The sequence below is a fragment of the Pristis pectinata genome, chromosome 4, assembly GCF_009764475.1.
Source record: "Pristis pectinata isolate sPriPec2 chromosome 4, sPriPec2.1.pri, whole genome shotgun sequence".
In the NCBI taxonomy this organism is placed as follows: domain Eukaryota; kingdom Metazoa; phylum Chordata; class Chondrichthyes; order Rhinopristiformes; family Pristidae; genus Pristis; species Pristis pectinata.
The window spans coordinates 111127957-111155523 of NC_067408.1; the positions used below are offsets into that span (position 1 = coordinate 111127957).

The following is a 27567-nucleotide window of genomic DNA, read 5'->3' on the forward strand; positions in this document are numbered from 1 at the left end:
TGCAGTCTCTCGTGTCTCCAGCAACAGCCTGGCCTTGTTGGTGATGTCCAACCGAACAAAATAATTCAAAAGGCAAATCATCTAATGTCAATTTCCTTGAACAATAACTAGGGTGGAAAAGATGGACTTCAGGAGCTCCAAGGAGCAGAGATTTGGGAAGGCACATACTCTGCGAAATTAAGCTTCAATCTCGAGACAAGGTTCCAGCAGATCTGTGTGGCAATTTTGCTGAGTACCAGGGGATGATAAAAGTAGTCTTTGTTCTCTGACTCCTTCAACTCTTTTTTTTTGTTTGGTGGGGGGGGGGGAAGAGAGTGGGGGGGAAGAAAAAAAAGTCCATTGCAGAGTGTACAGTTTGAAACTCTTGAACAAGAGGAGTTCAGGGAAGGTGTGTGTGTATTTATTTGATGGCTCTTCACAGACTGCCTCTGGAACTCACTAAAATATTATTGCAGTCCAGAGAGTGGTTCCACATGTAATACAGTCCTTAAAGGGGTGACAGTCTAAAGCGACAACTACTGTTCACAACCAATATTGTATGTAATACACTTCATCCCTTTCTTAAAAATATAAGAAACATGATTTAACATGTTTCTGAATATCACAAGTTTAACTGGGTCCCTGTACTCTTTGATCTGTACAACAGTGCTGGTCTCACCTGCCACCAATCGTTTGGCTCTACTGGAGTATTGCCCATCTCTGGATTTACCAGTAGTTGTTGTCCCATCGTGACTCTTCACAGAAACATCACACTCTGAGTTCCCCTTGAACAATAGGTGGATCCACGTCAGAAACATCTTCAGTTTCAGTCTGTTTACTCTTTTGGATATTGTCCCCTGGGGTGAGGTGGTCACTGTGGAATTTATGGAATTTGTCTTCAATGTTCACAAGATAACTCCTGGGCCCACATGTCTTCACTGTCTTCTCGATATCTTGTCTCCTCCTTTACGACATTCTGGATAGAAGCCTCATGGGGGCTGAACCTCTTCTCACTGCAGTGTGTGTTGTGATGTTCTCTGCTTTCATGACTCTGCTTCACTTTTCCTTCCAAGTTGTGTTGAGTGAGACTCAACCATGTTCTGAGCCTTCACTTCATTAACATCTTTGCAGGGGTGCCTCCTGTTGTGAAGAGTGACGTTGTTCTAGAACTTGAGGGAAAACAGGTAGTATCTGTCATATGGTGAAGTTCCACTGGCCTTTGTCATGCCAACTGACCTTTCCACTTCCCCATTTGAAACTCGGTGCTTCGCTTCATCTGTTAGAAGACAAACAGTCTAATTTTTGGACCCTTATCTGGTGCAACTTCTTCAGTCAATAAATATTCAGAGGTTGTCCAATCCTTTCTCACAATAAATATGGACCTCTTGGAATGAGTTAAAGGCTGTAGATGTGCCTGGAGTGGTGCTTTAAGAGGTTGTGTTTTGCAGCGGTGACAGACTGTAAGTCTGCTGGTTAGATCTATATCTTTATCTAGACAGGCTAATAAACAAATCATCTGGTCACTGTTGCTTTATTCACCACATCCAACTGTTCTGCATGGAGTTCTTCCCTAATTATCCTTTGGTAACACTTCTCGGTGTCCACAATTAATACAGCCCTGGAGGCTGGACAATTCATAGTGTCTGTGAAGAAATGGTTTCATGTCTTTGTTCAGACCAGCGTGGATCTGTTCAGAAGAGTCTTTGTGTAGCTCCAGTTAATTCCACTGCTCTGATGGAGAAATCATCTCCTGCTACTCATAAAGTAAATATCCTGCTTTCTGTATTTGCTATACTCAGTGACAAAATCATATTAAAACTGGAGGATTTCCCTCCTGCATCCTTGATACCATCTTTTGGGCAAATAGTAGGTTTTGTTCATAAAATGGCCAACAGTGGTTTATGGTCAGTGACTCGGGTGAACGGTCTTCCAACAGCTGGTGAAACCTTGTAACTCCAAATAAAAGACACCATCACATTCCCGAACTGGGAGTAGTTGTTTATTTGCTCACTTTTGGTCAGTAACATGTGTTCGAGCATCGAACAGTGCAGCACAAGAACAGGCCCTTCAGCCCACGATGTCTGTGCTGACCATGATGCCAAATTAAACTAATCCCTTCTGCCTGCACGTGATCCATATCCTTCCATTCCCTGCATATTTATGTGCCTATGCAAAAGCCTCTTGAATGCTGCTGTCATATCTCCTTCCACTACCACCCCTGGCAGCACGTTTCAGGCACCTACTACTCTGGTTTCAAAATAAACTTGCACCACACACCCTATAAACTTTTCCTCTCTTGCCTTAAAGCTATACCCTCTAGTGTTTGACATTTCTACCCTGAGGGTAAAAGATTCTGACTGTAAGTTGGTTTATTATTGTCACATGTACTGAGGTATAGTGAAAACTTGTCTTGCATACTGTCCATACAGTTCAATTCATTACAACAGCGCATTGAGGTAGTACAGGGTAAAACAACAACATAATGCAGAATAAAGTATTACAGAGAAAGTGCAGAACAGATAGACAATAAAGTACAAGGTCATAATGAGGTAGATTGTGAGGTCAAGAGTCCATCTTAATGTACTAAGGAACCATTCAATAATTTAATAACAATAGGACAGAAGCTGTCCTTGAGCCTGGTGGTATGTGCTTTCATGCTTTTGTATCTTCTGCCTGATGGGAGGGGGGAGAAGGGAGAATGTCGGGGTCTTTGATTATGCTGGCTGCTTTACTGAGGCAGCGAGAAGTGTGGACAGAGTCCATGGAGGGGAGGCTGGTTTCCATGATGTGCTACGCTCTGTTCAGAACTCTCTGCGGTTTCTTGCGGTCATGGGCAGAGCAGTTGCCATACCAAGCCATGATGCATCCAGATAAGATGCTTTCTATGGTTCACCGATTTTAAAAAAAATGGTGAGGGTCAAAGGGGACATGCTAAATTTCTTTAACCTCCTAAGGAAGTAGAGGTGCTGGTGAGCTGTCCACCCTATCTATGCCTCTCATAATTTTATAAACTTCTATCAGGTCTCCCCTCAGCCTCCCCTGGTTAGTAATAGGCTTCTTGAGGCCACTGTTAATGATGTGGCTAATCACTGCCCCAACTCTGCCATGAGAAGGATCACAAGTTTTAGCACACAGTTGGTAGTGTTATGCACCAAAAGGACTATCTATTGAGGGTTTCCTTTAGTAAGTCAGATGTCTTTTATTGGTCTGTCTGTCTTTATTAGAGGAGAGGTCAACACTGGTAAGCTCAGGTGGAAACCTTGCATAGTATTGGATCATAGCTTGAAATGACTAAAGATCAGGAATATTTTGGGGTTTTCTGGCTCTGCTGATGCCCTTAGTTCTCTTAAACCATTTGCAGGACCTCCCAGTGCAGTGAGCAGAGGAAAGTGCACTGGGCCCTTTCAGTAGTGCTTGAACTCTTGGGTCTTGCCTGCCATTGAATTTTGTTGCAACAATCCCTCGACCAAAGTGACCGTTTACAATGAATTTCGAGGCCTCAAAGGGTTAGTGCGGGAAAAAGATCCAAGCAAGGGCACTGCGCCCTAGGAGTGGCATAATAGAAATTAGTTTTAATATAACTTGAGCAACCAAAGAGTAATATATTCACCATCACTGTTGAAACCCAACAAGGCATGAATAACAGATTTTGTTTTCTGTGGCTGAAACTTTCACTCCAATATTCATTTCTTTTAGTAGCCATTAGTGTTCCAAGATTGTAATGGGAAAAAGAAATTCAGACTATGTTTCATCTCTGGAGCGCAAGTTGAAAAGTGTGTTTATTTATCCACTAACAACCTCCGCAAAGTCTACCGCTATGTGTAAATCATACTATGTTGGCTTGGCCTGGGAGTGAGAAAAGCGTGAAAGTTTAATGGCACAGTGTTGGAATAGCTGTTAAATTACTGAACTAATGACCCAGAGACTTGAACTAAGGATCTGGAAATTGAGTTCAAATCCTGTTGCAGATTAAGTCATTTGGTCTGTAAAGAAAAAGGTTACAAGCCTCAATAATGGTATGCATAAAATTAATGAACCAACATATAGTTACTCATAGAGTTGGACAGCACAGAATCAAGTCCATGTCCATGCTGACCTCTTTGTCCATCTACACTAATTCTGCTTGCCCACATTAGAACCATATCTTCCTATGCCTTGGCTATTTAAGTGTCTGCGTCAATGCCTCTTAAACATAGTAATTGTATTTGATTCCACCACCACCTCTGGCAGTGTGTTCCAGAGATCAACCACTCTCTGTATACAAAACTTTCCCCCCATATCCCCTTAAAACTCATCCTCTTGCCTTAAAACTGTACCACCTTGTTTTTGATACCCCTACCATGAGGATAAAGGTTTTGACTACCTACCCTTTCTACGCCTCTCAGAAACTTATCTATTTCTATCAGGTCACTTCTGTCTCCTTTGCTTCAGGGAAAACAAGCACAGCCTATCCAATCTCTCCCCATAACTGAAGTCCTCCAATCCAGGCGACATCCTGGAGAATCTCCTCTGCACTCTCTCCAGTGCAATCACATCGTTTATGTTTCAGGAAAGGAATTCTGCAAGCCCTAACCATTCTGGCCTATACTTGGTTCCAGACGACAGCAATGTGCTTGACTCTGAATTATCTTCTGGGGAAAAAATGGCCCAGTAAGCCATTAAGTTTCAGAAGTTTAAAAAATATCAAATTCCCCAAAATCATTTCACAGAGCACCTTGTCACTAGAACTTCCAAGCCAGCACCAAGAACTTGCTTAGCTGGCAGTGAGAAGGGACCTCTTTGTCAGGTCCTTCATACTCATCCAGAATCGCCAAGCTATCATGTATTGCCCTTGAGATGGCTGCACCAGGACTGAGATCATCATCCGTCCTGGAATATGTGTTTACCAAGGAGATCTGGAAAGAGATGTTGTGATCTTTATAATGGTTCAGAGCAAAAAAGCTGCTTAACACAGGACTCCACACTTTATGGGCGCACACACCAAGACAAACACCAACCGCTAGGAAATTATTATCTTGGTGAAAAACAGCCTCTGGTCTGCCTGAAACCCACTGCTCTTCCAGTACAAGGAGCTGTCCAGAACCAAGTGCTACAGACTGGCACATTCCATGGCCCAGGACAACATTCTGAGAGACACACTAAAGTTTGGTGGTCCAATCACTTGGACGCCATGACCGAGAAAACTCACCAAGGCCTCTACTTTCTCAGGCTAAGGAAATTTGGCATGGCCCTGTTGACCCTCACCAATTTTTAAAGATGCACCATAGAACGCATCCTATCTGGGTGCATCACGGCTTGATATGGCAACTACACTGCCCAAAACCACAAGAATTTATGGACGCAGCCCAGCACGTCACGGAAACCAGCCTCCCCTCCATGGCACACTTCTCTGCCTTGGTAAAGCAGCCAACATAATCAAAGACCCCACCCACCCCGGACATTCTCTCTTCTTCCCCCTCCCATCACGCAGAAGATACAAAAGCCTCAAAGCACGTACCACCAGACTCAAAGACAGCTTCTATCATGCTGTAATAAGACTATTGAACAGACCTCTTGTATGATAAGATGGACTCTTGACCTCACAGTCTACCCAGTTATGGCTTTGTACCTTATTGTCTACCTGCACTGTGCTTTCTCTGTAACTGTGACACTTTATTCTGCATTCTGTTATTTTATCTTGTACTACCTTGATGTACTGATGTGATGAAATGATCTGCATGGATGGCATGCAAAGTGAAGCTTTTCACTGTACCTCAGTACATGTGACAATAAGCAACCAATTACCAATTTTAAGAGCTCCTGCCATTGCTCACCGAGGGGTTGGAACCTATATCAAAACCTCGCTGGCTTATTGCTCATGGAATGTTTATGAAAGATGATGCCTTACTCATATCATATGATCTTACACTTAAAAGAAGATCTTGTGCTGTGAATGGCTCCAGGGTCTGATTGGCTGACTCCTGACTCTTATGACCAGGCACACAAATACTGTGGCTTCAAGAGTGGATCTGAGAATGAGTGAGTGTGCTGCTGACACCCCTAAGTCTTCCCACCGTCTTTAAGGCCCAAGCCGGGAGCACAATGGAATACTCTCCACTTTCCTGGGAGAGTGCTGTTCCAATAGCAACAGACAATCTGCTGGAGGAACTCAGCGGGTCAGGCAGCATCTGTGGGAGGAAAGGAACTGTCGACTTTTCGGGTTGAAACCCTGCATCAGTAGAGAGGGGAGGTGGCCAGTATAAAGAGGAGGAGGTGATTGGAGGACTAAGGAGGGGTGAAAGATGATGGGCAGGTTGTTCCAGGTGGGGGGGGGGGGGGGTGGAGCCGGGAGACAGTGGCAGGTGGATGATAAATGGAGGCTGACAAAGAGGGAAAAAGAAATGAGAGGCAGGTGGGGAGAGGGAAGTGTGAAGGTTGGAGGCAGCTCCAATAACTCTTCAGAAGCTTCACAGCAATCAAGGCAAAGCAGCCTGCTTGATGAGACCACAAGACATAGGAGCAGAATTAGGCCATTCGGCCCGAGTCTGCTCCACCATTCGATCATGGCCGATTTATTTTTCCCTCTCAAACCCATTCTTCTGCCTTCTTCTCATAACTTTTGATGCCCTTACTAATCAAGAACCCATCAACCTCTACTTTAAATATACCAAATGACTTGGCCTCCACAGCCGTCTGTGGCGATGAATTCTGGCTGAAGAAATTCCTCCTCATCTCTATTCTAAAGGGATGTTCTTCTATTCTGAGGCTGTGACCTCTGGTCCTGGACTCTCCCACTGCTGGTAACATCCTCTCCACATCCACTCTATCCAGGTCTTTCAATATTCAGTAGGTATATGCCTTTTGATATTTGATTGGCACCTTGTCAATCAACCTAAACATTCAGTCCTTCCGCCCCTGGTCCACAGTGAGTGCAGTATGTACCATCTGCAAAAAGCACTGCAGTTAGTCTTTCAGTCTACTCTGACAGCACCTCCCAAACCTGTGATCTCTACTGCCAAGGAAAATAATGACTTTGGATGCTTGGCACTACCACCAGCTGCCAGTTTCCCTCCTGTCACATACCACCCTGACTTGGCAACACATCACTGTTATTCATCATTGCTGGGTCGAAACCCTGGAACTGCCTCTCCAAGGCCATTTGTGGGAGTACCTTCACCAGAAGGACTGCAGTGGTTCCGGAATGGAGACAATGAATTCTGGCCTTGCCAGTGAAGGTAACACCCCCAAAAAATAAATGAATGAATGACGAAATAAAACTAAAACAAACACACAAACCCAACATCACAAGGTTTTTATTCTTGAAAAATTGTTGGAGGATTCAATAGGGTGGATGCTGAAAGGTGTTTTGCTTGGACTGGAGAATTTACACCATTGTCCCAAGAGGAGATTGTCCACTGAGGACCCAAATGAGGAGAAATTTCTACACTCAAGGAGTTCGAATTCTCTGTCCCAGAGGTTAATGGATGCTCAGTCACTGTAACCTGAAGAACCTGATTGATGCTGCTTCAGTAGTTAAGGGATACGGGATTGCAGCTACCATCGGGCAGGAGGTACAGAAGCCTGAAGTCCCACACCACCAGGTTCAAGAACAGCTATTTCCCTTCAGCCATTTGGTTCTTGAACCAAGCTGCACAACTCTAATCACTACCTCAGTATAGCAACACTATGACCACTTTGGTGACTCATTCAAGCTGCTCTCTGCAGACTACTCATTGCTTATAATCATAATTTACTTTGACCACTTTGCACTACAATAAACTTTGCTTTTATGTTCTAATTGTGTTCTTTCTTTAAAAATTGTGCACAATTTATGTTTAATTTATGCTTTTCTTGTAAATGTTGTGTATCTGAAGCAATGTGTTTGCAATGCTGCTGCAAGTTTTTCATTGCACCTGTGCGTCCATGTACTCGTACATACGACAGTAAGCTCGACTTTTGACTTTGTACTGGCCAATAAGCAGGCCATTCAGCCCACAGAATCCTTGCTGGATATGAAAATAGCCATGGAAGAGGATTTGTGACAGTGGTTCTGCCTTGCTCTTATTGAGCAGTGGAACATGCTTTACGGTCTCAGGACTGGTCCTATCTTCTGCTCTTATTTCTGTCCTTGTGCTCCAACAGTCTGTTCAAATGAACCAATTAACTAGGACTCCTGCAGGCTTCTACAAAATCCTTATTATTCAGGTTACAGGCATTTTGTTTGCCTGTCTTCTCTGGTTATCTGGATTCCAAACCTCAGCAGCAACATGTATAAAATTGATATATGTTCCCTCTGGGTTAAAACTGTTTGCTATTCACAGACCACTGATCTACATAATGTTTTCAGGTGATTTTTCTTTAATTTTATAAGCACCCTGGAACCATCTCTTTTCCAGCTCCAAACTGGTCAATTTTACTCACTTATGGAGAGTGTTCATTGTATTTGTATTGTCTTTACATCTCTCGTTGTAAATAGAAACATGATTTAAAAACCAACAGCATCGGTAACAGAGATGAATGTCTCCCTGCCACCAACTGGAATTGTTATGGAGCAGAATTGGGACGTTTGGCCCATCGGATCCGTGCTGTTTCTCTGTAAAGCAATGCAGTCAGTCCCAATCTCCTGCCCTTTCCCATGGCCCTGCCAAATATTTTGCCTCAGTGCCCATTCCACTTGTCTTTTGATTGACTCTGTTTGCACTACCCTCCCAGGCAGTGAGTTCCAGATCACAGCCACACATAAAACAGCACAGGAACAGGCCTTTCAGCCCACAATGTTGTGCCAAACTAATTAAATGCCTAACTAAACTAATCCCTTCTGCCTACACAATGTCCATACCCCTCCATTCTCTGCACATTCATTTGCCCATCTAAGAGCCTCCAAAATGCCTCTATCGTATCTGCCTCCACCACCCCTGGCAGCGCATTCCAGGCACCCACCACTCTGCGTTTTTTAAAAAAAAACTTGCCCCCACACCTATTTTGAACTTTTCCCCTCTCACCTTAAATGCATGCCCTCTAGTGTTAGACGTTTCGACCCTGGGAAAAAGATATCGGCTATCTACAACTCTCATAATCTTATAAACTTCTATCAGGTCTCTGCTGCTCCGGAGAAAACAACCCACGTTTGTCCAACCTCTCCTTGTAGCACATACCCTCTACTCCAGGCAGCATCCTGGTAAACCTCTTCTGCACCCTCTCCAAAGCCTCCTCATCCTTCCTGTAATGGGGTGACCAGAACTGAATGCAATACCCCAGATGCGACCTAACCAGAGTTTTATAAATCTGCAACATATCTTCCCAATTCTTGAACTCAGTGCCTCGACTAATAAAGGCAAGCATACCACACATCTTCTTTACCACCCTATCAACCTGTACAGTCATTTTCAGGAGCTGTGGACTTGGACCACAAGATATCTCTATACTGTTAAGGGTCTTGCTGTTAACAGTATACTGTCCCTTTACATTTGATCTCCCAAAGTGCAACACCTCATATTTGGCTGTTTGACATATCCTCCATAGTCATTTTGCTTCATATTTTCTCATGGAAGGAATCCTTTGGTCCATTGAGTCAATGCCAGCGCACAGAGCAATCCCATTCTCCACTAATTTTCCCTGTGACCCATCATCCCCGCGTTTTCATTGACTCTCCACAGCTTCTACCTCCTACCGACACAATAGGGGCAAGTTACAGTGGCCATTTAGCCTGCTGACCTGCACAACTTTGGGATGTGGGAGGAAACTGGAGCACTCGAGGGAAACCCACGCAGCCACAGGAATAACGTACAGACAGGTCAGGATCGAACCTGGCTTGCTGGAGCTGTGAGGCAGCAACTCTGTGAGCTGTGTCATTAGGCCACCCACATCCACCTTGCTTCTTCTGAATCTTTGCCCCCTGCTCCTTGAACTACCTGCCAATAGAAACATCTTCCCTCTATTTACCCAAAAAAAAAGAAGCAGCATCCATGGAGGCAAAAGGTGTCAGACCATAAGATATGGGAACAGAATTAGGCCATTCGGCCCATCGAGTCTACTCCACCATTCAATCATGGCTGATTTTTTTTTTCTTTCTCTCAACCCCATTCTACCCACTTCTTCCCTTAACACATAACCCCTTTACCAATCAAGAACCTATCAATCTCTGCCTTAAATACACCCAGTGGCTTGACCTCCACAGCCCTCTGTGCAATGAATTCCATAGATTCACCACCCTCTGATTGAAGAAATTCCTCCTCATCTCAGGTCTAAAGGGACGTCCCTTTATTCTGCAGCTGTGCCCTCGGATCCTAGACTTTCCTGCTAATGGAAACATCCTCTCCACGTTTCAGGTCCAGAACCTGAGTTCTTCCAGCATTGTTTTTTTGGTTCCAGATACCAGCATCTGCATTCTCTTGTCTTGCCTCTCTTCACCTTGTATGAACCCATTTTGATTGTTTACACCTCCATCGAATGTCTTTCATCAGAATCAAATTTATTATCACTGATTTAGATGGCATGAAATTTGTTTTGGGGCAGCAGTACAGTGCAAAGACATAAAATTGCTATAAATTACAAAAATAAATAAATAGGGCAAAATAAAAAGGATAATGAGGTAGTGTTCATGGGTTCATGGACCATTCAGAAGTCCGATGGCAGAGGGGAGGAAGCTGTTCCTGGATCATTGAGTGTGGGTCTTCAGGCTCCTGTATCTCCTCCCCGAAGGTAATAGCAAGAAAAGGGCATGACCCGGGTGGTGAGGGTCCTTAGTGATGGATGCCACCTTCTTGAGGCATCGCCTCTTGAAGATGGTTCATTGCTCCAGTCTAAAGGTACAAGTCACAAGTGCAATGGATAGGGTAGATCGTCGGAAATGTTTCCCCTGAGCAGAGGCATCTAAAACCAGAAAGCACAGGTTGAAGGTAAAGACTTAGAGGTTTCAAGGGAATTTGTGGCAGAGTTCTTTCACCTAGAGCGTGGTAGTAATATGGAAAGAACTGCTTTCTACTGCCCGTAAAACTTGCAGTAGTTCAGCTCCACAGCCCATGGCCAATACTTATGTACAAACGAATGAATTATGAGCAGGAGAAGGCCAATTGGCCCCTCAAACCTGCTTCACCATTTAGTAAAATCACAGCTGATCTGGTTGTCACCTCAACTCCAGTTCCCCACCTACCCACGGTAACCCTTCACCCTCTTGCTAAACCTTAACCCTTCACCCTCTCCCTAAGCCTTAGAAATATTCAAAGTTGCTTCTTCAACCACATCTTGAGAGTTTCAAAGACTCACAACCATTAGAAAGAAAATAATTTGACTCATTTCTGTCTTAAGTGGGTGACCCCTTGTTGAAAACAGTGACCCAAGTCATTTATCCATGATTCCTGTGGAGGCTAAAGATATTTGGCATGTCCCCTTTGACACTCACCAACTTTTATCGATGCACCATAGAAAGCATCCTATCTGGATGCATCATGGCTTGGTACGGCAACTGCTCAGCCCAGGATCACAAGAAACTGCAGAGAGTTGTGGACACAGCCCAGCGCGTCACAGAAACCAGCCTCCCCTCCATGGTCTCTGTCTATACCTCTCGCTGCCTTGGTGAAGCAGCCAGCACAATCAAAGCCACCACCCACCCGGGTCATTCTTTCTTCTCCCCTCTCCCATCAGGGAGAAGATGCCTGAGGGCATGTACCACCAGGCTCAAGGACAGCTTCTATCCCACTATGATAAGACTATTGAATAGTTCCCTTATACGATGAGGTGGACTCTTGACCTCACTATCAACCTTGTTGTGACCTTGAACCTTATTGTCTACCTGCAATGCACTTCCCTGTAGTTGTGACACTTTACTCTGTATTCTGTTATTGTTTTTACCTGTACTACCTCAGTGCACTCTGTACTAACTCAATGTATCTGCACTGTGTAATGAATTGATCTGCACGATCAGTATGCAAGACAAGTTTTTCACTGTACCTCATTACAAGTGACAATAATAAACCAATACCAATAAATACAGACCTAGCTCCCGGTTAAGCAGCACCTCGGTTTTCAAGTTCTCATCATTGTAATCCCTCCATTACTTCATTCTTCCTTATCTCTGTGTCCTCATCTCACTTCTTGTATCCCTGCACCCCTCCAATCCTGGCCTTCTGAATGTAATTGTCCTACTGTTGGCACCTCTACATTCCCAAGGTCCCAGGTGCTGGAATTCCCTTCCTAAACTGCCTCCCATCTCTCCCTCACTTGTTTCCTTTAAGAAAATGGAAATCTAGGAAATGGGAGCAAGAGTGGGCCATTTGGCCCCTCAAGACTAGCCTTCCATTCGATAAGGTGGGGGCTGGTCTTGTTTGGGGCCTTAACTCCATTTATTGCCTAATCCCCATCGCCTTTGATCTACCCCCCCATCCCCCCCATAATCCAAAAGTCTATCTCAGCCTTGAACGTATCAGCCTCCACGGCTCTCTGAAAATTCCAGAAGAGACAAAACTCTTGAGGAGAAGAAACTTGTTCTCATCTCAGTTGTAAGTAGGTGGTCTCTCACCCTGGTGTCGTGCCCCCTAGTCCTTGATTCCTCCACAGATTTCTCCACCCTTCTCGCTTCGGGAAAGCATCCTCTCAACAGTTCTCCGTCAAGTACCTCAGAATTTCCCATGCTTCCACAAGATTACCTCCATCATCAGGGACCCCCACCATCCGGGCCATGCCCTCTTCTCGATGTTGCCAATAGACAGGAGGTACAGGAAGCTAAAGACCCACACCTCAAGGTTCAACAATGGCTTCTTCCCCACTGCCATCAGGTTCTTGAACCAACCCGAAAAAACTTAACACTACCTTGGATTATATCTTATCTTCTCTCCCAATCTTGCACTAATGTCATGATGTTTATTTTGTAATTAAATTATGTAAAATTATGTTAATGCAAATTTAAGCTGATTGATATTTGTATTGTACTCTGCTGCTGCTGCTGCTGCAAAAAGCTAATTTTCATGGCATTTATACCCTGGGTACCTACAGTATGACAATAAACTTGAACTTCATTTTTAACTTCAATGGGTATCAGCCTGATCTAAAGCTTTATTCGACGACCCATTCATACAGGAACCAACCTTGGGTATCTCTGTATTGCTTCAAAGGCAATTACATATATGGCATAATGCACTTGAAAAGCTTGGCACACTAAATCTGTACCAACTATCAAGCACCCATTTATTCTAATCCTACATTAATCCCATTTTAGTCTCCCCATATTCCCATCATCTCCTCCCCAAGATTCTATCACCCACTCACACACTAGGGGCAATTTACAGTGGCCAATTAACCTGCCAACACGCATATCTTTGGGTTGTGGGAGGAAACTGGAGTACCTGGAGTAAACCCAAATGGTCACAGGTTAATGCGAATACTCCACTCAAACAGCACCCAAGGTCAGGATTGAACCCAGGTCTCTGACATGTGAGGCAGCAGCTCTGCTAACTGCGCCGCTGAAGTTCTTGTTCTTCTAGTCACTGTTTATTACTTGGTGAAAAAACAACAAGATGCTGGAGGAACTCAGCAGGTCAGGCAGCATCTGTGGAGAAAAGCAGACGGTCAACGTTTTGGGCCAGGACCCTTCTTCAGTCCTGACCCGAAAAGTTGACCCTCTGCTTTTCTTCACGGATGCTGCCTGACCTGCTGAGTTCCTCCGGCATCTTGTTTTTTTTTTCATTTAGGTTCCAGCATCTGCAGTCCTTTGTTTCTTTTGATTACTTGGTGACCTCCATATGTCCTTGTGCTCACTTACCTTTTTCCCTCTTTTTCCTTCCAACTACAATAGTTCCTCCCATAATCCATGTGCCTGTGAGGTCAGCAAATGCAACAGCAGATCGACAGGAGTCTGTGACACTGATGTGCACTGCAACTGGCTCTCCAGAACCCGACATTACCTGGTACAGGTAAGACCTGTGGATTTCCAACCTTCCAAGTTTACCTTGGAGTTTCCAGCAATGAAAGATTAATCTGGAAACTACGTGGAGGGTCCAATTCATAAAAGGCTTTGAAGGAGCATTTACTGGCAACACAACACCTGCAAATGAGTTGGAAATAGGACTTAAGTAAGAAGTTAAACAGGCACGGTAGTGTAGCGGTTATCGTAACCCTATTACAGCACCATCAACCCGTGTTCAATTCCCGCCACTGTCTGTAAGGAGTTTGTACGTTCTCCCCGTGTCTGCGTGGGTTTCCTCCAGGTGTTCCGGTTTCCTCCCACATTCCAAAAACGTACGGGTTAGGAAGTTGTGGGCATGCTACGTTGGCGCCGGAAGTGTGGCGACACTTGCGGGCTGCCCCAAGAACACTCTACGCAAAAGATGCATTTCACTGTGTGTTTCGATGTACACGTGACTAACAATGATATCTTATCTTAAAGAAAAGCGGCATGAAATGGCCAAGGCAAACGAGGTTATGGAGAATCTCAAAATCTTTTATATTGGAAGAGAGGGTAGCTCGGGAAAGAGTAGAATCCTCAGCGACAAAAGGGAAATGTATGTGATGGAGTAGGGTTCTAAGTGAATACTTCTCATCGGTATTCACCAGGGAGAAGAATGTGGAGGATGGGGTGATAAGCGAAAGGTATGCCGATATTCTGAAACATGTCTGTGTCAGGAAGGAGGAAGTGTTGGAGATATCAGCACACAGGGCAGATAAATCCACAGGACCTGACAGGATCTATTCCAGGATGCTATGGGAAGCAAGGGAGGAGATTGCTGGGGTCTAACGGAGATTCTTGCACCTTTGTTAGCCATGACTGAGGTACCAGAAGACTGAAGGATAGTTAATGTGGTTCCCTCATCCAAATAGGGCAGTTGTCATAATCCAGGTAACTACAGAGCCTTACATCAGTGGAAGGGAAATTGGTGGCAAAAATTCTAAATGACAGGATTTTTCCCTCCACCAGGCAATGGGTTCCAAACCTCCACCGCCCTCTGAGTGAAAACACTTTCTCTCATCTCTCCTCTAAAGTTGTATGTTAGTGAGGTTGCATTTGGAATATTCTGTTCAGTTTTGGTCATCCTGCTACAGCACAGACACCATTAAGCTGGAAAGGGTACAGAGGAGATTTACGAGGATGTTGCCAGGACTCGAGCCATTGAGTTGTGGAAAGAGGTTGAGCAGTTTGGGACCTTTTTCATTGCAGCGGAGGAGAATGAGGGGTGATCTTATAGAGGTGTATAAAATCATGAGGGGTGCTTATAGAGGTGTATAAGATCATGAGGGGTGATCTTATAGAGGTGTATAAAATCATGAGGGGCATAGATAGGGTGAATGCACACAGTCTTTTACCCAGGGTTGGGGAATCAAGAACGAGAGGGCATGGGTTTAAGGTGAGAGGGGAGGGATTTAATAGGAACCCAAGGGGGAACTTTTTCACCCAGAGGGTGGTCAGTATATGGAACGAGCTGCCAGAGGATGTGGTTCAGGCAGGTACATTAACAACATTTAAAAGGTACTTGGACAGGTACATGGTTAGGAAAAGTTGAGAGAGATATGGGCCAAACATGGACAAATGGGACTAGCTTAGATGCAATTCTTGGTCGGCATGGACCAGTTGGGCCGAAGGGCCTGTTTTAGTGCTGTGTGACTCTAATCCTTTTACCAATAACGCTAAATCCATGCCCCTTTTCTAGCTTTTGACTCCCCTGCTCATAGAAATAGGTCGTTCATATTCATTCATACTTTTAAACATCTCTGTTAAATCACCCTTCACCCCCATCTGTTCCAAAGAAAACAACCCCAGCATTAGACATTTCCCCTCAGCTACACCTTTCCGGCCTGGAAGTGTCCTTATGCATCCCATCTGCATCCTCTCCAGCTCCAGTATTTCTCTTATGTAAAATGGTGACCTTACAGCTGCAGAGTGTTTCAAGGTGTAGCAGGTGGGTGACTATTCAGCAAAATAGAAAGAAACAGGATGGAAAAGGCAGAGGAGATGGAGGGACATGTCACAAACAAATGGAGTGGAGAGAGAGATGGGGTGGTGGGGGCAACAGAGTATAGTCCACACCATCTGCATTACCATGCTCCAGACCAATAAGAGTGGTAGGACCTTGGTCATTGCAGCTTGGGTCAGTGGCTGCACAAAGGGGGCACAGCAAACCAGCGAAACACAGTGGCCATGGGCGATCTGAAGCAAATTCCCCTCCAAGTCACGCACCACCCTGATGTAGAAAGAGATGACACAGTTACAAGACTAGATAAGATATCTTTATTAGTCACATGTACATCGAAACACACAGTGAAATGCAATTTTTGCGTAGAGTGTTCTGGGGACAGCCCGCAAGTGTCGCCACGCTTCTGGCACCAACGTAGCATGCCCACAACTTCCTAACCCGTACATCTTTGGAATGTGGGAGGAAACCGGAGCACCCGGAGGAAACCCACGCAGACACGGGGAGAACGTACAAACTCCTTACAGACAGCAGCCGGAATTGAACCTGAGTCGCTGGCGCTGTAATAGCATTACGCCAACTGCTACATTACCGTGCCACCCACTTGAAAGCTGAGGAACATCAGAACCTCTTCTTGCAAAGTGTGGTGAATCTCTGGAATTCTCTGCCCTGGAGGTTTGAGGAGGAAAGATCATTGAGACTATCTAAAGAGGAAGTCGATAAATTTTTGAACGATCGGGGAATTGAAGGCTATGGGGAACTGGCGCAGAAGAGATGAGGTATGAGGTGGGTCAGACATGATCACATTGAATGGAGAGGCTTGCTTGATGGGCTGAGTGGTCTACTTCTCCTATTTCTTTATGTTCTTGTATTCCTTCACCCTCTCTAAGTCTATCTCCCAACCTGGCCCCAGAGGAACTGGAGCAGTTCAAAGTGGCAGCTCATCAACCCATTTCAAGGGGAATGTGTGATGAAAATTACATTGACCTTGCCAGGGGAACCCAGAGGTGAATTGGGTTAATTGGCCCGTGTAAGTTACTCCTTATGTGTGGGTGAGTGGTAGAATCGAAAGGACTCGATGGGAATGTGGGGAGAATAGAGTTCAGGTAGGATTAGCGTAAATGGGTGCTCAGTGGATGGCATGGACTTAGTGGGTGAAAGGGCCTGTTTCTCCTGTATGATTGTGACTCCAAGGAAAAAATAGCCGGGGATGAAGAGGTGTTTCTGTAACCATTGGAATCAATCCTGCACAGTGTGTTGTTTCTTCTGTGTCGGGCTATAGGATAGGAAGGAATGTGTGCAGAACATTTTGTAAGGGAAAGAGATCAGCAATGAGTTATGTCCCAATCAGAATGATATGACAGATAGGGAAAGAGTTGACGATTCAGGAGCTGGGAAGAAGCAGGATTATAACAGGATTGTTATATTGGATTACTCTCGGTGCTGGGGAATGTAGGAACCAGAAAATAAGTAATGAGAAAGGTTACTGGGGCTGAGTGGACCGTACAGAAGGACAAGGTCCTCGTGGAGAGATTGATGTAGGTGAGCTTTTGCACTAACTTAAAGGTGAGGAGCCCAAAGATGGAGCACTAGAGAGGAGATGCGGAGTGCACAGAGGACTGTGAAAGACAAAGTATTAGAAGGAGGAATAGATCAGAAACAGAAGGGACGGGACGACGGTGAAATGTGATTCAGATGAAATGGCAGAGAATGCTCGTAAATGCACGGAGCACGGGACGCAATGTTGGTGAGCCGCAAACACCGCACTGTATCTTAGCAACAGGTATGGGGACCTGGCTGAGATGAGGAGAGGGATGGGTATTTAATATTTCTGCTTCAGACATTGAAGAAAAGTGGAGCAGAAGGAAAAAGGGAGGGCGGTGCCTTGATCAAAGATAATGTAAGATGCACTCGAGAGTTCAAAGAATCCATTTGGTTAAAATTAATAAATGAGCTGTTACACTGGGTAAATTGTGAGAGGGAGATGGAGGAGCAAATTTTCAGGAAAATTGCAGAATGATAGAAGAAGATTACAGGAGTGATAATGGGGAAACTTCAATTATCTTAATGTATTCCAGAGAATTAACAGGATAAAGGGAAGTGATGGGGACGAATTTCTGCAAGAGATTTCCAGCCCATCAAAGAAACAGGTGTACCTCCTCCAATTCTGGGTGGTGAAATAAGTCATGGAGCAAGCATGACATGAGGGACAGAGATGGAACTGTTTAAGAAAGGGATCAGGAAAAGCCTACTGTGCAAATACTGAATATTTGTGAGGGCCGGTGAGGAGAGCTGCTACTTCGCTGTGTGAGAGGGACCTGTGACAGTTGGATTGGAATCGGTGGTAGGCAAGAGAAACTAAATGGGCAATGGGGAGACCCCCAAAGAGAAGCGAGGTCAAGTATAGTCCAGACACATTCCACAATCAGATGCTTCCAACTCTGGAGGCTACCTGATTAAAGATTTGGAGGGCAAAATGAAACAGGAGAACAGGGCTTATAATATTCAGCAGAAAGTGAAGCCAAGTACAAAATGTTTTGGTCAGAATTGAAAAAGGACAAAGGCAGTGAATAAGAATATATCAGTGGGTTTCAGAAGTGGAAACCCAAAGATATTTATTGGTGTCTAAATGGTAAAAGGTTGTGAAAGGAAGGCCAGGCAGATCAGATTCAATAATAAACTCTTAAATAGCAAGGTGGTATTTCTAAGAACATACTTTTAACAGCACCATACAGGCCCTTCGGCCCACAATGTTGTACCAACATTTTATCCCGCTCTAAGATCTATCTAACCCTTCCCTCCCACATAGCCCCCTATTTTTCTATCATTCATGTGGCTATCTAAGAGTCTCTCAAATGTCCCTAATGTATCTGCCCACACAACCTCTGCTGGCAATGCGTTCCACGCACCCACCACTCTCTGTGTAAAAGAACTTACCCCTGACATCCCCCTTATATCTTCCTCCAATCACCTTAAGATTATGCCCCCTCGTGTTAGCTATTGTCATACTGGGAAAAAGTCTCTGACTGTCCACTCGATCTATGCCTCTCATCACCTTGTACACCTCTATCAAGTCACCTCTCATCCTCCTTCTCTCCAAAGAGAAAAGCCCTAGCTCACTCAACCTATCCTCATAAGACGTGCTCTCCAACCCAGGCAACATCCTGGTAAATCTCCTCTGCACCCTCTCTAAAGCTTCCACATCCTTTCTGTAATGAGGCGACCAGAACTGAACACAATACACTAAGTGTGGTCTGACCAGAGTTCTATCGAGCTGCAACATCACCTCACGGCTCTTGAACTCAATACTCCGACTAATGAAAGCCAACACTCCATACGCCTTCTTAACAACCCTATCAACCTGCGTGGCAACCTTGAGGGATCTATGGACGTGGACCCCCAAGATCCCTCTGTTCCTCCACACTGCTAAGAGTCCTGCCATTAACCTTGTATTCTACCTTTGAATTTGATCTCCCAAAGTGTATTACTTCACACCTATCCGGGTTGAACTCCATCTGCCACTTCTCAGCCCAGGTCTGCATTCTATCAATATCCTATTGTAGTCTACAGCAACCTTCTACACTATCCACTACACCACCAACCTTTGTATCATCAGCAAACTTACTAACCCACCCTTCCACATCCTCATCCAAGTCATTTATAAAAATCACAAAGAGCAGGGGTCCCAGAACAGATCCCTGCGGAACACCACTGGTCACTGACCTCCAGGCAGAATACGCTCCATCTACCACCACCCTCTGCCTTCTATGGACAAGCCAATTCTGAATCAACACAGCCAGATTTCCCTGGATCCCATGCCTCCTGACTTTCTGAATAAGCCTTCCATGAGGAACCTTATCAAACGTCTTACTAAAATCCATGTAGACCACATCCTGAGTATCTTGCATCTGCCCTCATTGCAGCAGATGGTGCTGCTGGTGTGATGGTGAAGGTAGGAGAATGGAAAGTTTGGATAAAATAATAGATACATTGGTAATTGGTTTATTGTTGTCACATGTACCGAGATGCAGTGAAAAGCTTTATTTGCAAGCCATTCAGACAGATCACTTCCATATGTAGGTACATTGAGGTAGTACAAAAGAAGAAACAATAACAGAATGCAGTTATAGGAAATAGTGCAGTGCAGGTAGACAAATAAAGTGCAAGGGCCATGATGAGGTAGACTGAGAGATCAAGAGTTCATCTTTATCGTACAAAAGATCTGTTCAAGAGCCTTAAAACAGCAGGGTAGAAGCAGTCCATGAGAGGTGACATTTAAGTTTTGGGCAGAACTGAGCTGTTCTGAACTGGATGTTACCTGGTTTGCTGAGGGAAAGGTCCTTCAGTCCTCTAGAGATAAGGTGGTGGCACCAGAGGATCAAATATTTTACTCCAAGAAAAGGAAGGATAACACTGGTAGACAGAGGCCAGTGATACTAACACCAAGGTGATGCAACTATTGGAGACATTATTCACAGAGAATATAATTACATGCAAGCATGGAAATCCATCACGGAAAGGCATCTTCTTTGGGTTCTTTGAAATGTGTGAGCTGATATAGAAGATGCATTTGCTGTGGAGTTTACAGACTTTCCAAAGACATTTAGTAAGTTGCCATGTTGGTAAAGGTGGTTCGCATGGAGTAAGGAATGGAGGTGACACGGACCAGAGGCTGGAAAATGTGCAGAAAACAGACAGAAGTGATGAATGGTAGTTCTCAGACTGGAAGGAACGTTTCATGATGTCTCCCTGGAGTCAGTATTAGCAGCTCAGTGGCCTTTGATATATATTTGTGAATTAGCCTTGGACTTGCAGCTTTATAATTTAAGCAAAACACAAAATATGGAAATGCAGTGAACTCTAAGAAAGACTCTCATAGACTTCAGGAGAATACAAACAACATGGCAGATGAGTTTTAGCACAGAGTTTGGTTGGAAAAGTGAGGAGCAACAACTGGTAACATTGTAAAGCAGGAGCAGGAGCAGGAAGAGCAGAGCCTGGAGATATGGATATGCAATTCTTTAAAGGTGGAAAGACAAGCTGACGAGATGCAAAGCTCTAAACCTCTACAAGACACTGCTTCAGCCTCAGCTGGAGTATTTTATCCAGTTCTGGGGTCTGCATTCTGAGGAAGGATGTCAAGGCATTGAAGAGGGTACACTGTATAATGGAAAGATGGAAGGGTTATTGCTCTTTGATCCATGCTAGCTCCTTGGAGAGCAATCTGATTAGAAGTTGTTCTTTCCCTGTAGGCAACAAGTATTTACTCTCTAGCTCTCTTTCGAAAGTCTTCACAAGATCACAAGATCACAAGATAAGGGAGCAGAAGCAGGCCATTCGGCCCATCGAGTCTGCTCCAAGGAAAAGGGAAAAAGAAATGGGGTGGGAAAAAAAGAAGAAAAAAAAACTATTCTAATCCCATTTGCCAGCCTTATCCCCATATCCCTTGATACCCTGACTATTTAGATATCTGTCTATCTCCTCCTTGAATACCCCCACTGATCTGGCCTCCACTGCTGTGCGTGGCAAGGAGTTCCACAATTTCACCACCCTCTGGGTAAAGAAACTTCTCCTCATCTCTGTCTTGAAACTGTACCCTCTAATTCTAAGATTGTGCCCTCTGGTCCTGGACACGCCCACCAAGGGAAACAGCCTAGCCACATCTACTCTATCCTTACCTGTCAACATTTTAAATGTCGCTACGAGGTCCCCTCTCATCCTTCTGTACTCCAGCGAGTACAGTCCAAGAGCCGACAAACGCTCATCATACTTAAGCCCTTTCATTCCTGGAATCATTCTCGTAAATCTCCTCTGAACCCTCTCCAACGTCAGCACATCCTTCCTAAGATGTGGGGCCCAAAACTGCGCACAGTATTCCAAATGAGGCCTCACTAGCACCCCGTAGAGCCTCATCAACACTTCCTTACTTTTATACACTATACCTCTCGAGATGAATGCCAACATAGCATTCGCTTTCTTAACCACCGATCCAACCTGGTGGTTAACTTTTAAGGTATCTTGTATGAGTACCCCCAAGTCCCTTTGTACTACCGCACTATCAATCTTCTCTCCTTCTAGATAATAATCTACCCGCTTATTTCTACTTCCAAAGTGTACAACTGCACATTTCTCAACATTGAATCTCATCTGCCATTTCCTTGCCCATTCTCCTAAACTGTCTAGGTCCCTCTGCATTCTTTCTATTTCCTCTATGCTCCCTACTCCTCCACTTATCTTGGTGTCATCCGCAAACTTAGCCACACAACCATTTATTCCATCATCCAAATCATTGATGTACAAGGTAAAAAGGAGAGGCCCCAACACCGACCCCTGCGGCACACCACTAGTAACCGGTAACCAACCAGAACGAGATCCTTTTATTTCCACCCTTTGCTTCCTGCCAACCAGCCAATTCTCCACCCATTTTGCTACCCTGCCCATAATTCCATGACCTCTCATCTTATTAAGTCTTGATCAACATTATTTCCACCACCCATGTAGATCAGAACCACCCTCCGCATAAACATTTTCCTCACATCCTGATTTGTATCTTTTGCCCACCACAAGATCTGTCTCTCCCGGTCCTTGAACCTTCCACCAATGGGAACAGCCACCCTCTTGCCTAAACTATCAGAATCTCGTACACCTCATCCATGTTATTTTTTGGAATTAAGGCAAGCATGAGGGACGTCAGTCGTGCTGGAACAGGTTGCCGGGAGGAGTGGTGAAAGCAGATACAATAGTGACGTTTAAGAGGCTGTTAGATCGACACATGAATGTGCAGGGAATGGAGGAAAATGGATCATGTACAGGCAGAAAAGATTTAGTTTAATTTTGTATCATGTTCAGTGCAGATATTGAGGGCTGAAGGGCCTCTTCCCATGCTGTACTGTTCTATGTTCTATGTAAGTTGGGCTGTTCTCCTCAGAACTGAAAATATTATAGGGAGATTTCACTGAAGTGTTCAAAATTGCAAAGGTCAAAAACCAGAGCACTGGACAAAGTCAGCAGGTCAAGCAGCATTTCATGAAGTAAAAGATATAGGTCGATGTTTTGGGTCAAGATCCTACATCAGACAGCATTCTGATTTTGTTCCAGAACCCAGTATCGGCAATCTCTTTTGTCTTCAATATCAAATTGGGACTAGCTGGGTGGGCACTGTGGTCGGCATGGACTGGTTGAGCCGAAGGGCCTGTGTCCATGCTGTATTGCTCTATGACTATCACAAGGATCATTTGACTCTAAAGTGAAACTGATTCCTGCAGCTGACTGGTTGGTTAAGAACATTTACCATTTGAGATAACTGTGCAGAAAAAAAGGAAAAATCAAACACTCAGGGAGTTCTGGTGATCTGGAATGCACTACCTGGTGCTCCTCTCTGGGGAATGAGATGGCATTGGTCATCAGGACTCCTATCTGTATCATTCCGTGATTTGACTCTGTGTTCAGGATGTTCAGTGAATCATTAATAGTTTGTAAGCGCATTAACTCACCAAGGTTCCGAGCAATGGGAATTAGGGACATTTAAGAGACTCTTAGATAGCCACATGAGTGATAGAGAACTGGAGGGCTATGTGGGAGGGAAGGCTTAGATAGATATTAGAGCAGGATAAAATGTCGACACAACATTGTGGGCCGAAGGGCCTGTACTGTGCTGTAATGTTCTATGTTCTAATGTCTGCAGGTGCATTCCCAGGACAAAAGAGAGGATGTTTGTACAGCATCTCTCACAATCTCAGGACAGCTCATTTAAAAAGCAAAACCTTTCACCACGATTTTGAGATTAAATGATCTTTAAGATGCAGAGATAAAGGGGGAGGGTGAAGAAAACACAAAGGTCTGTAATAGAGGAAGGGACAGGAGAGCTTAAAAAGGCTGGTAGGGAAGAGTGAAGTTTAAGACATTAGAGAATAATAAAAAGTAGCTCTAGGCAATGTGTAAATACAAGAAAATGATTTTCTGAGGTTACCAGTAGAGGTATAAGAACTGTCAATGCTGGAAATGTGTGATACAAGCCTGCATTGCTAGTTATCTGACATTTTTGAATTCACTGAGTTCTGAAGGTTGCGATGCTGTTCCCCAAGCTTATGTTGAGCTTTGTTGGAACAGTGCAGGAGCCGGAATGTAGAATAGTACTGCACAGGAACAGGCCCTTCAGTCTCGATGTCTGTGGTAACCAGGGCTGTGATGTACTCATGCAACCTGACTCCAAACAATTTCCTTCTTTCATCTCTTTTAATAGCTTCGATTTCACAGATCCAGCAATGCAGGTTCAGTCCTGACTGCCAGTGTGGAGTTTGAACACATAGGACGTAGAACAGTACAGCACAGGAACAGGCCCTTCGGCCCACCATGTCTGTGCCGACCATGATGCCAAATTAAACTAATCCCAGCTGTCTGCATGTGATCCATCTCCCCCCAATTCCCTGCGTGTTCATGTGAAAAACACCACTATCATATCTGCTTCCACCACCACCCCTGGCAGCCCATTCAAGATACCCACCACTCTCTGGGTAAAAAAAAACTTACCTCACACATCTCCTTAAATTTTCCCCCTCTCACTTTAAAGCTATGTCCTCTAGTATTTGACATTTCTACCCTGGGGAGAAAGACTCTGGCTGTCTACCCTATCTGTGCCTCTCATAACCTTATGAACTTCTATCAGGTCTCCCCTCAGTCTCCGACGCTCCAGAGGAAACAACCAAGTTTGTCCAACCCCTCTTTATAGATACCGTAGAGAGGTCAATGTGACAATGGGTTTGAGTGTGAAAGTGACAGGCAATTTAGGATCACACTTGCATAAAGAGCAGAAGCATTTGGCACAGCACTCACCGAAGCTGGTTCCCCAACGTTTCGTCCAATCCAGTACCTCCATTTTACCAGCAAGTACTCCCAGATCAAGCATAATGTGGGCGATAAGCCTTGATTCCCTACTCATCTCAGAATATTCCCTTGTCACAGTGTATGCCCACTTCTCCACACCCCCAGGACTGAATTTACAATGATAGATCATTCCTGTATGTCAGACCCTGAATATGAAACTACACCTCAAATCATCCCATAATCAGAAGGTATTGAGGTGTAAGAAAAGGTACTGAGCAAGATGTGTTGATGCTGGCAGTTAATAAACTGAATGGATTGGGAGATTATTCAGATGCTCAGCAACAAAGTCAATGCAGGAAGCATTGAGCAGCCCTTTTATGCCGCACTATAAGACAGTTTAACTATACTTTTATAGGCGTCACTTGGTTTTATACATGGGGTGTAAAGAAAGAAGCTCAAATGTGTCATAAAGCTATTACAAGTGGCAACTGCATTTATAAACGAATGTATTGTGTATTTTTATTGGGATAAGGACATTCAATTGTGCAGTCAGAATGATAAACCTGTCACCATTACCCATGGATACTTGGTAATAAATGTAACTGTACAAAGTGTAGTTACAAAGCAAGTTGTGGCAGGAAGTGATTTAACCAGAACCACGTCAGATTTCCAAGCTCATCTGTGCTGGGGTGTGTGAGATGGTGCAGACTTAAATGGGTCACATAATAGTTTCTTGAAACAGGCACTCTATCCCAATATCAGTGCTGGCAAGAGATTAAATATTCCCAAAGCCTTCTTTAAAGAGTGTAACACCTACAACTCTCTCATGAGAATCCCTGGCACATAGAACAGTACAGCACAGAACAGGCCCTTCAGCCCACAATGTTGTGCCGACATAGCTAATCCCTCCTACCTATAGAATGCCCTCTATTTTCCTCTCATTCATGTGCCCATCGAAGCCCCTCTTAAAAGCCCCCAATGAATTTGCCTCCACCACCCTATCAGGCAACACATTCCAGGCATCCACCACTCTCTCAGTAAAAAAACTTATCTCTCACGTCGCACAGTAGTGGAAGGGCAGGCACGGTAGTGTAGCAGTCAGCGTAACGCTTTACAGCGCCAGTGACCCGGGTTCAATTCTGGTCACTGTCTGTAAGGAGTTTGTACATTCTCCCAGTGTCTGTGTGGGTTTCCTCCGGGTGCTCTGGTTTCCTCCCACATTCCAAAGACATACAGGTTAGGAAGTTGTGGGCACGCTATGTTGGCGCCGGAAGCGTGGCGACACTTGTGGGCTGCCCCCAGAACACTCTACGCAAAAGGTGCCTTTCACTGTGTGTTTTGATGTACATCTGACTAATAAAGATATCTTATCTTATGAACCTAACCCTCTCACCTTAAATGCATGCTCTCTGGTATTGGATTGCTCAAGAATGGGAAAAAGATTTTGCTTGTCCACCTTATCTATGCCCCTCATAATTTTATACATGTCCAACAGACCATGACGGAGGAGGTGCACTTGGGATGGCACTGAGGACGGAGTCCCTCTGTTAGCCCAGTGAAAATGGCAAAAAAAGCGCACCCATCTCCAAAGTTACCCATCCACGTTGGTCTCATCAGTCACTCAGAACCCACAGAAGCAAGGTACCCTTGACCCTGAGGGGCTGCTAAATAGAAGACACATGAGTTCCCTCTGGCTGACTCCTCCCAGAAGCAGGTTTCATTGGCTTTCCCCAAATGGTGGGCCTTCTTCAACAAAATGCCTTGGCGTTGGTTAACAGCAGGAAAACCAACAGTGAACATCGCCTGTACGATCATATACGATAGGGTCTTTTAAGAGACTGTTGGATAGGTACATGGGGCTGAGTGAAATAGAGGGCTACGGGTAAGCTTAGTAATTTCTAGGGTAGGGACATGTTCGGCACAGCTTTGTGGGCTGAAGGGCCTGAACTGTGCTGTAGTTTTTCTATGTTTCTATACCAACCTACATTGATGGATAATGGGGTTCAGTGTTATGGAGAGAAGGCGGATTGAATGGCGGAGCAGACTCGATGGGCCGAATGGCCTAATCCTGCTCCTATATCTTATGGACCTTAAATCTTTCAGAACCCCAAGTGCCAACACCATCTCCAGCCAGCAGAATACTTCAATTGTTCATATTAATAATTAATAGATTCATATCTGTAATTAACAATTCAATTAATACATAACTTTAAATAACATGTTAATTTATTTAAATCAGTAATAAGTACTTCAACTAATTTATGAGTACTTAATACACATGATTCATATTAATAATTAATATGTTAATTTATTTGCACCAGTAACTATTGTGTTAATTAATTGATCAATAATTAATCAGTAAGTAATTAAGGTGCTAATTCACTCAGAACACTAATTCATTCATATTTGTATTTTATCACAGTAACTGGCAGATCAGAAATTTAATCATTAGTTGATTGATATCAGTTAGAAACAATAATTGATTCAAATCAGTGACTAATACATCATAATGCTAATTGATTTGAAACTTTAATTCATAAATACCATGGGTTAATTATTTGTGGTGGTGATGAACATGTTAATTTCTCTGGCCGGATGAGGTGGCATTTGCTCCTGTTTGGCTTCTCTCTTACCTGATCACTCGGCTCAGCCCACAGCACTCCACTCCCTCACGTCAGGTTCTATCCTTCTCCCAGCCACCCGCCGCCACGAGCTACATCAGACTGGTTCTAACCCTCAGGTGCTATTAAATTGACAGCTGAATTTACAGCACTGTTTCTGATTAAAACTGCTTACTTCCAATTCTGTGGTTTTGTTTCCCTTCTCGCCCATGCTATTTCTTCTCTCCTCACCACTAACTGTCTCCAAGCGTAGACATTTCTTTATG

At 44.3% G+C, this 27567-nt stretch overlaps 1 protein-coding gene across 3 annotated transcripts in view; it reads left to right on the forward strand.

Moving 5' to 3' along the window:
• Nucleotides 1-27567, forward strand: part of LOC127569802 (neural cell adhesion molecule 2-like) — a 1233142-nt gene that overhangs the window by 966227 nt on the left and 239348 nt on the right. For all 3 annotated transcript variants that reach the window (XM_052014709.1, XM_052014711.1, XM_052014712.1), the window contains exon 6: nt 13748-13865. In XM_052014709.1, coding sequence (XP_051870669.1) covers nt 13748-13865 — 118 coding nt within the window. The remainder of the gene's footprint in view (nt 1-13747; nt 13866-27567) is intronic.